Source organism: Cyclopterus lumpus, chromosome 5, assembly GCF_009769545.1.
Source record: "Cyclopterus lumpus isolate fCycLum1 chromosome 5, fCycLum1.pri, whole genome shotgun sequence".
Lineage (NCBI taxonomy): Eukaryota > Metazoa > Chordata > Actinopteri > Perciformes > Cyclopteridae > Cyclopterus > Cyclopterus lumpus.
Window position 1 is genome coordinate 12,179,085 of NC_046970.1, and position 10,601 is coordinate 12,189,685.

Here is a 10,601-nt window from a genome sequence, read left to right on the forward strand (position 1 = left end):
CGCCCCAGGATACAAGAGTCCCACGTCATTTATCATGCATGTAAACCCCTGGAGTATATCTGGGTTCATTCCATAAAAAGCATCATGATTCCAAGTACATAAAGAAATCACTAAAATGATTGACTGTGATCTGAATAGAGGATAATTAACTGTAGTTTTGAGCTACTCAAATTACTGTACATACTGTATCATCTCTTTCTATTGCATTCTTTTACATCTCCAATCTTATGTCCTGATATGGCACCTCATCTTTTACATTAACGTGTCCTCCATTCCCCCCTGCTGTTCACTTTCCTGCCAGTTGTCACTTACTTCTTTTTTTCTTTGTTTCTTCTGATACCACATTTAGTAAGTACATACCAAGTAGTCAGGAAAAGGTATTTGAAATCCTTCAGACATGTTACAATCAAACTTAAGTACAAAAAAACATTACAAGTTTTAAGATTTTAGAATTGTCCTCAGCGACAGCATCCTGATGTTGACAGCTACTGGAGTTTAGCAGAACAAACATCAGCTTTCAAAACAACAAAATATAGAATCAACATGTGAAAGTGGTGTCATCTTTTCATTTATCTAATTAAAACAGTGAGGCTTTTGAATATTTTTCTTAACTCTTTCCAGAGTTCACGTTGAGAGCAAAAACCAGTAAAGATGACAAATTATATATCCTATATATATATCATGTATACAAGTCCTGAGCAAATATACGTTTTCTAGTTTATCTGCAAAACAACAAGCAGAATTAAAATGTTCCCCACACCATAGATATTCACACTGTAGCGCTTGCAACTGTGGTGTTACAGTAAATAGTCCGTAGATGATTTAGCTTTTCAAAATAAGTCAGTGGAGTGCATACAATATAATAAACAATAATGAGAGCGAAAGGAAGAACAGTGACTCATAACACTGTTATTATTAGCAGATGTCTTTAAATTAAGTAGAAAGATTGATACACTTTGTTAGCAATTGACTCACCAGAAGTCGGTATAAAATGTGAACTCTTTATTTATCATCTTCAAAGATAAGTACATTTTCCCATTAAAGAGTGGCCGGCAAAACTGTGGTCCCAAAGTACTCTGCAGAGTGTTGTGTGGTGGAATAAACCAGCTGAACCCCAGCTACATCCCCACACTGAGGTGTCGGGACAGTGGTCTGGATCGTGGTCATGCCTACTACTCATTACTAATTAGTCATAAATATTTAAATACACACACACACACACACACACACACTGTAGATATATATGTTGTATTATCTTCTCATAAAGCCAAAGCAGCAGATAAACAAATGTTTTTATGATGCATGTTATTAATACAATTACTATTATTGGATTTGTCACTATTGAGTCATTGAAGAAGTTGCAAACAACATTGGTGATGTTACCATCAGAAGATTATTATTGCTTATTTCTACTCTCTTTTGGTAAATACGTATTTGTTATGTTCCATGCTAGCAGACAGACCACATGCTGCTTCAATACAGTACTCAAATGTGTAGGTTTATCTCTATTCATTTATATTTTGGCCTGTTGGACTTAGGGGATGCTGGCAAAACAATCTATCTGTGGTGTGAATGAGAGAAGCTAATTACTACTTCTAGATATTTTTCATGTTAGTGCAAATAAAAAACGATTTAGTCTTTTAACCATAAATTCACTGATGTTTCCATGAAGCCAATTTCGGGATTTTACTTCCTAATTTTTAACCCGATGAATCAGCTTCACAAGTCAAGCTTTTCAAAACCTCTGTTGTATTGTCTAAGAAACAGATTTTCAACAGGAGTTTCAAGATTTTAAAATAAAGGAGGAATATTTTAAGATTATCATGCTTAGGAAGAGCAACACACCACGCGATCTCTCTCATGATCTCATGGGAAGCAAACGTAAACAAAACGGAGATTGATGTTGATGCTACAATTTGCTCTATTAATGCTTTGCAGTGACAAAAAAACTAAAAACAGAAGGCTAAATGAGTCTGGATTTAGCAAATGTTTACTTCTGGCAACAACAGTATGCTAGCTAATGTCAACCTCGAGGGCAAGAACATTTACCGTTGCTTGGCCACACCGTCAGCTGCTCCGGCTCATTTTTCTCATTGGCTATTGTAGTCCCACTCGGAAGTACTGACATTATCATAATCTAGATTTAAGTCTAAATATAATTTTTTTTTGGGGGGATATCGGCGGCACCGATGGGCTGTGAATGGTTTGGGTGGTTTATGACTAGATAATCTGGTCCGAACAATGGTTCTGACCAAAGTATCAGACCTCATTTCCCCCTCCGACTGTTAAGAGGGGTGAACGGGGTTGCAATGGGCACAAAGCGAGTGTAAGATTTAAAACAATGTCCACTCTCTGATGACTCTTTTGAGCAATAAACCTTTTTGATTTTGAATGTGGATTTAAACACAGAGTCTATTCCTCGGTCTCATCCTCTCTGATATTCACGCTCACTCTGTGCCAGGCGTTACTCAGCACGCCCCTTAGATTCCAGATGCGGAGCAACTGTGTCCGGCTGCATGTTGTAACTGTCATCAAACCGCCTTGCAAACAATCTCCAACTTCTGAGCCTCTGTAGGAAGAGGAGCCGTTACCTCCCACAGCTTCCAGGCCCAGGCTCTTCCCGGTGGGGGCGAGGGTTCAGGCGCTTGTCCCTTCTCGCTGCTCCTCAGTTGGCCACCTGCCATGTATTTCCTCCATCCAGAGAAACATCGACACGTACTACCTCTCTGCCTCCGCCACTCCAGGCGTAACCCTTCACAGCCACCTCTTCCAAAACTGCGATCAACCACAGCACCGTCTGCTGGTGTGGTGGATGGCTGACCTGACTAGGCAGCTCTTGGATGGCCGGCGCAGACTTGAAGTCCACTGTGTCCCAGTCCGTCCCCGGGGAGAAGCCCTTGTAGTCGTTCTGCTGCCAGTGGCTGCTGCTTTCGTCTGCACTCACTATGATCTTCCCCAGCCATTTAACATTGCGTGCGCCCACTGTGCCTGGTACCACAACGCGGACGGGGTAGCCGTGGTCGGCAGGGAGATCCACACCATTCATTTCATAAGCCAGCAACACATCTCCTTCCTCACTAACTGCCTTGTTTAGAGGGATGGAAGCACCGTAGGTAGTCCCCGTCACGTCTTTGTCCAGACCTTCAAACTGAACATGGAAAGCCCGCTGGGCCACATCGGGCCTGTATCCAGCAGCCAGCAGCACATCTCTAAGCCTCGCACCGCCCCATGTTGCATTACTGATTGCCGCAATACCCCAGTTCAGTCCCTTTACCTGCTTGACCTTATTCATCTCAGAGCGACGGTTACCGGCACACTGCAGCGTAGCAGTGACGGTGTGTTTAGAAAATCGAGTCTTCAACTCTTCTAAAGACAGCGTCAGCACTCCTCCAGGAAGTCCCTCGACTTGCAGCTGATATGAAGCTGGGTCCACCTGAGGAACTGGCAGGTGGTTTCTTTTGAAGAAGACAGCAGAGGGGGTGATGAAGCTGTCAGAGAGGATTTCAGGAGGCGGCTCAGCATTGAAGGGCTTGAGGTTGTTGATGCGCAGGACGGGGTGACGCTCAGGTTCAGAAGAGTAGGGATCCGATGTCTTAATGGTTTTCTGCTTCTTCAGGTCTTCTGCACTCAGCTCACCAACCTTGTATTAACCACAGACGCATGTTTTATTAGGAGACATGGGACTCACTCAACGCTACAAGCATTTAGCCTACAGCCGTTCCTTAGTATACAGTAGACCTTTTAATAAGTGTCTTCAGAAATCAAGCGCAAGACAGACAAAATAAATGGGAAGTTAATGTTAGGATAAATTCAACTGACAACCCCCGCTATACAGCCGCGATAGGTTCACATTAATCTCTGTTTCTATTTCTCAAAGAGAAAAAAACTTTTGAAGTTTGTGCATATTGAGACTGAATTGCACTTAAAGCAAGTTAAAGCATTTGTGTTAAAGCTGTGACAGCAGCGCAATCAAATACATGGGATCAAAGTTGGACCAAAAACTCAGTGTGTAAACTGTGATGTTTACAACAAACGGGCTGGGCAGTAATTTTACCATTTACCTTTTTTTCTCCAGTTCTGTTTGATTTTCCAGCCAGACATTTAACTAAAAAGCACATACTAATAATAATAATAATGATGGAAGTCAGTGATGGTTGACACTTTGCCTTAAGGTCAGCAGTATATTTTAAGCTGCAAATGTCTACACATAGGCTTACAAACATTGGCTACAGTGTTTGGCGCTCGCAGCCAATTTCTTGTCACAGCTTTGAGTTGAACTTTGTGTTTGATGGAACCTTTCCCACCCAATGTAAATCTGCTGAAAACCCACTTGTTTCAAAAGGATCTGCCCACCTTATACTCTGAGAGCATTTCCAGCACATGTTCCTGGTTGTGTACAGCATACAGTGCCCAAAAGGGTTCAAGGGCTCCACCTGCTGCCAGCAAGATTTTATCCCCACCAGGGTGCATGGCAACAAACTCAGTGATGTCATAGACACCCCCTTTGTAAGTGACCCACACGCCATCTTCCAGTGAGCGGTGACTGGTGACCTCTTCCTGGCTGAAGATGGGAAAAGCTGAGGTCTTCTCTATTGTCTGCACTCTAATGGTGTCTTCCTGCTCAGCCTGCATCAGAGAGGAGAGAGGAGGCATACGTTTTGTGATCTAACAAAAAGGACATTTAAAAAAGAAAAGTACTGGAAACCAGGAATCCAGTCTAGATACTTGAAAAGAGTATGTTGCAAATACACATTTTGCTTCATGTAACGAGAACACTTTTTTAACTGTCTGCCTTTATGGTGATAAACTGGCTGTGACAGCAGTGGCAGTGTGTGTTTTCATGTTTGCACATGCTGATATCACTGGGTACCACTGCGCTTCACAGCAGCCCACTGCTCCTTAATAATTAAGGATGGGCTAAAGTGCAGAGAAAAAATGTCATGTATATGTAATATGACAATAAAATACGTTTTTTCGTTTTCATTCAACTTCTGACCGAAGCAAATAGTTGATAGACATATACCACTATACCATCCCTTCTACTACTCTACTGCTAATTACATTACATGTCATTTAGCTAACGCTTTTATCCAAAGCGACTTACAATAAGTGCATTAAACCATGAGTCCAAACTCAGAACAACAAGAATCAAGAAAGTACAATTTATTCAATAAAGTTAAACTACAAAGTACTATCAGTAAGAGCCATTTACGTGCTACTAAAGTGCTACCACAGCGCTACCTTCCCTATTCAAGGTATAGTCGAAAAAGATGTGTTTTTAGTTTGCGACGGAAGGTATAGAGACTTTCTGCTGTCCTGATGTCAATGGGGAGCTCGTTCCACCAATGAGGAGCCAGGACAGCAAACAGTCGTGATTTTGTTGTGTGTTCAGCTCGCAGTGGCGGAGCTACGAACCGATTGGCAGAAGCCGAGCGAAGTGAACGAGCTGGGGTGTACGGTTTGACCATGTCCTGGATGTAGACCGGACCCGATCTGTTCGCAGCACGGTACACAAGTACCAATGTTTTGAAGCGGATGCGGGCGGCCACCGGTAACCAGTGAAGGTCGCAGAGGAGCGGAGTAGTGTGGGTAAATTTCGGAAGGTTAAAGACCAGTCAAGCTGCTGCATTCTGGATGAGCTGTAGAGGTCGGCTGGCATTAGCAGGTAGACCTGCCAGGAGGGAGTTACAGTAGTCTAGACGCGAGATGATCAGAGCCTGGACCAGAACCTGTGCCGCCTTCTGAGTGAGAAGGGATCGTATTCTCCTGATGTTGTACAGCATGGACCTACAGGAGCGTGTTATTGCGGTAATGTTGGCAGTCAGGGAGAGTTGACTGTCAAGTGTCACACCGAGGATCCTGGCAGTCGGGGTCGGAGCCAAGACTGAGTTGTTGAAGGTAATAGTCAGGTCGTGGCAGGGAGAGCCTTTTCCTGGAAGGAAAAGAAGTTCAGTCTTGTCCGGGTTAATTTTCAGGTGGTGTGCGGACATCCACTGAGAGATGTCAGTCAGACAGGCAGAGATTCGTGCTGCTACCTGTGTTTCAGATTGAGGAAACAAGAGGATCAGTTGGGTGTCATCAGCGTAGCTATGGTAGGAGAAGCCATGCGAGCGAATGACAGAGCCGAGAGTTGGTGTACAGAGAGAAGAGAAGAGGATCAAGGACTGAGCCCTGAGGGACCCCAGTAGTGAGAGGACAAGGCTCAGACACAGATCCTCTCCAGGTTACCCGGCAAGTGCGGTCGGTGGTGAGGTAGGATGAGAAGAGTGAGAGTGCTAATGCTAACAAAAGCAGCTACAAACTCTTCAAACAGACATTTTGCAGCTGCACTGCTACTTGGAGTGGTTAATCTTTTCTCACTGTTCATGAGAAGCTTGATGATCTGAGGAAATTCATGTTTGACCTTATACAGATTTTTTAGAAATACATTTATCCGTCACGTTGGTGCGCAACCAACACTGCAGAAAACATTTGTTTTTTATATTTATAATACATAACAAAAATGACAAAAGATGTTTATATTTGGGGAGTAGATGTCATAATCTGTTCTGGAAATTCTACTGGAAATTGAACTGTTTGAATTGGCAAAATTATACTTTTTAATTATTCACATTTACACCATGCTGCTCCATCAACTTGATCCTTTTGAAGGAACCGACCGTCCATACAAAATAATCTGGCAAATCATATCAAAGGCTCATCACAACTTGTCAAATTTAAGTCATGACTTTATGTTGTTTTGTTGAAGAACAGATAAAAAAAAAAAGTTTAATAGACACAATGTAGCCCTGTACAACAAAAGCAAATTAAACATTGACTGTCTTTACAGATCGAATCCCCTCCTAACCTTTTGGTGGTGGAGGCCATAAGCCAGTACAGCCCCGGTACCAGCCAGCAGCCCTGCCAGAGCATGTCTCCAACTGGGACCGTGGGCACGCTGGTACGATCTCTGGTCCTCACTGCTGCTGCTCCAGAGACGAACTGCGCACGAGGCCACAGCAGGTGCCACTCCAAGCCTATAAAATGAAAAATTGATAATGTAACTTCTATACGGATCAAGCGGTTAGTCATTAGTTTTAAAAACAAATGTATGATTAAAGATAACGATAACATTCTGGTCTGTTCACAAGAGCCAAGAAAAAAAGATGAAAGGGGGATGAACAGTGAACACCAATAGCCTGCTCTGTCAGTGCAGGCCAAATAAAGTCCAGGTAGATAACCTGTTTGTTACAGGGCCGTCTGTACCTTTGAGTGTTGAGAAGGCCAAATCGAGTCAGGCTGTGGCAGCGTCTGAGAAGCAGCATGGCACTGATGTTCTGTTAAGAAAAGTTAATTTCACAAATTAAACAAAAAGAAAACAATCTTGCAAATAATTTCTATTAATAAGTTACTGAAGTTAGTTTTGCCAAGCAGATAATGTAATTCTTTGGAAAGTTAAAGGCAACACACAGCAGCAGAATGTGACCTCCTGAACCCATTGATAGCGACCATCCACAGGCTGCAGTGGCTGATAAAGTAATTGATTCGATAAATGCCTGACTTAAAGAAAAAATTCTGATTTATCTAGAGCAGTAGTTCCCAAGAGTTTTGGCAAGTTGCAAAGGAAAGGAAATATCCAGTAAACTTCCAGAACATTTTCCAAGGGCATTGGACTGTTTTTTTGTTGTTACACAATTTCAATTTAAAAAGCGTACCTTTAAATAGTGAACCGCCCACACTACTGCCATTGTCTGAGCTAAAGGACGACGTTCATTCACATACATTTTGAATAACATTACCGGAGTGGATGTATTTTATACTTTTACTGATATTTCAGTTAATAGTATATTAGTTTATTAACCAGCTGTGCTAGTTATCGCAAGCTACTTGATTGATTGAGCATGCTAATTGAGGTGTTTTAATGAATCTATATCTATTCATTCTCTATTGGAAATCATATATTTTATAAGTTAGTTGTTCACTTTAGCCTCAAGTTTAATAACTTAATAACCATGCAGTACTTCACGTGAAAAGAGTAAAGAGAACATTCATTTAAAATTAATATTATGTGTGTACCAGTCAGATTACTGCATATAACTGTTGCAGTCTTCATCAGCTTAATATGCTTATAACGATAGGCATTTCTGATATGTTTAAGGTGAACACAGAATTTGAAAATAAAACAGGTCAGACAAAAGAAACTGTACAAGTTAAGATCTGCTTGCAAAGACCTGTAACAGTCATACTGAACACAGGCTGGCTCACTGCTGCGTTACGACACAATGAGCAAAAAACGGGGTAAGAACAGGTTAAAACAAACATGATACTACTTGTACTTTGCATACACAACATACATGTGGTCCTATTCAAATGACTAACTGTACCTTTAAACAAGGGTTTAAACAACTCCTACAGAACTGGCCAACCAGCAGTTACTTTAACCTCCAAAAAGGAGCCAACCAGCTCAGGGGGAGTGAACAAAGAAGAAGAGGACAGAGCTTCAACTCACCTCTCTCCAAGCACAGTAATGTAAGCCCTAAGTAACTCCAACCAAGTTTCAGTTTGTCAAGCATACAACTAAGAAATTAAGTGACATTTATATTTAATTGGAGATCTTCTTCTGTTATCAATATTTTGACACTTGGACAATACGGGAATCAAGGAACGTGACATCTCTAAGCTTTGGAAAACATCTTTGGGTAGGGCTGCTTTACAGGGAAAGATGTATGACTGATTAACTGGAAGGGCACAGTATACATAGACCGTCATCATCTTTGGAGAAGCAGAAACTTTCATTGATAAATAAAACAAGTAAATAATTGTCAAAAAGTAGTTATTTGGTCAACAACAACAAAAACACAACTTCACACACAATGACAGACAGCATGTGGTGATGCGCAGGAGAATCAATCATTTACACCTTTCTTATCACTGTCAACATTAAGATTAGTCAGAGTAATTTTCAACTAGATTTCACTGAGGCAGCACGCTGGGTGAAATCGTAATCTCCTAAATGTTCAGATAGGGTCTCACTACATTTTAGTCAGACGAGGCTGCTCAATGGACCGGGGATTCAAAACAATGAAGAAATAATTCAGACTAACAAAAAGTCAGAGTAAAAGAAAGTTACATTTGAGCTTTTTAAACATGTGAAGTAATTGGGTTTGCAGAACATTTGCCCACGTTCATTTTTAAGAGAACGAATGTTGCATTAGACGGATGCCATGTTCAGAAATGTAATCATAAAAATGAACTCTTTGTGGTCCACAACGAGGACCAACTTAAACTAACCCTTTTCTATACAATTATATTCCCAGGTGTTAAAACAGTACAGCCTCTCCCCAAACTGGGAGTTTAGTGGCCACCTGGCATGTTAATATATGTCTGAAGAACATGAAGTACGTTAATGTCACTCGTCTTTCTCACAGCTAGAGATAACATTTGCTCGCCATGTAATTATTGTGTTTTCTGCATAATATCTGCAAATTAACAACATATGTTGTGTCCTCTAACGCCAGTTAACAGCGAGCCCAACTGTTGTCACGCTTAGCCCCGTAGATCACAATCTATCCCAAATATCACACTTTTCTGCGAAGACAAACTTCGTGTTAGCCAACGAAGCGAGGGCAGCGCCGAGGTGAACACCATGAGAGTCACAGTAAAGTCATATTGACCATCTTAAATAGCTAAGCTAACGACATCATAACTAAAGAGAACATGTAACGTTTGCTAGCAACGTTAAACCAGCGCTTCATCACCACCATCACCGCTAAGTTAGCTAACACCCACGCTAGCAGGCTGGTCACAGACAGGCTGACAGACTTCTACAACTTATTCAGAAAGGTAGCTTGTGTTCGTTCATAAACCCCCAGCTACAACTACTCACTTATGTTGTGTCAGTCTTGTACTCGGATGCGCTCCACGTTTCACAACCGCAGCTCTGAAACGTTCTCAAACACTGAGCGAGAGGCGTTCAAGGCAACTCGTCATGTGGCGACCGACCGTCAACTGAACAGACGCAGCAACTACAGTCAACTGCAGGCTGCGTTTTAGTGGAAGCACTTCAATGTTGTTTTTCAATCAATAAAATTGTATTTGTATCAATATTCTGTGGCAACTTATTGATCTCTTTAGTAAGTTGGCGTAATAAGTGGGATAACAGCGAGTGGGTCCTTATTGCGAAATGAACCCCCTTCAGGGTGATTCAGGTTGAAATAAACTTTTTTTTTTATTTTTATTTTTTTATTGTAATTTAATTTAACCACAGGGCGTCATCATCATTATGAAGAATTCATTCGTTTATAGATGAACACTGGTTACTGGAAATATATCAAACGAATGACTCACAACTTTCTATTAAGCAGTTGTTTGTCTGATTTAATTTTTGTATAAAATATGCACCTATACATGAGGACCAAGATCTCCATCCATCCATCCATCCATCCATTATCACCCGCTTATCCGGGGTCGGGTCGCGGTGGCAGCAGGTTCAGCAGGCCGACCCAGGCCTCCCTTTCACCCGCAGCACTTTCCAGCTCATTCTGGGGGATCCCGAGGCGTTCCAAGGCCAGCCGGGAGATATAATCCCTCCAGCGTGTCCTCGGTCTTCCCCGGGGTCTCCT

The 10,601-nt window shown here is 41.9% G+C and overlaps 1 protein-coding gene across 1 annotated transcript; it reads right to left on the reverse strand.

The window, feature by feature from the left end:
- Positions 1-987: 987 nt before the first annotated feature.
- On the reverse strand, positions 988-10,017 carry suox (sulfite oxidase). Its single transcript, XM_034533333.1, is given in 10 exon segments — positions 988-2,493; positions 2,495-2,533; positions 2,535-2,674; positions 2,677-2,773; positions 2,775-2,819; positions 2,822-3,640; positions 4,354-4,626; positions 6,848-7,016; positions 7,246-7,316; positions 9,866-10,017. Coding segments are annotated over 9 exon segments (1,722 nt in total). The 5' UTR covers positions 7,305-7,316; positions 9,866-10,017; the 3' UTR covers positions 988-2,412.
- Between the last annotated feature and the right edge of the window lie 584 nt (positions 10,018-10,601).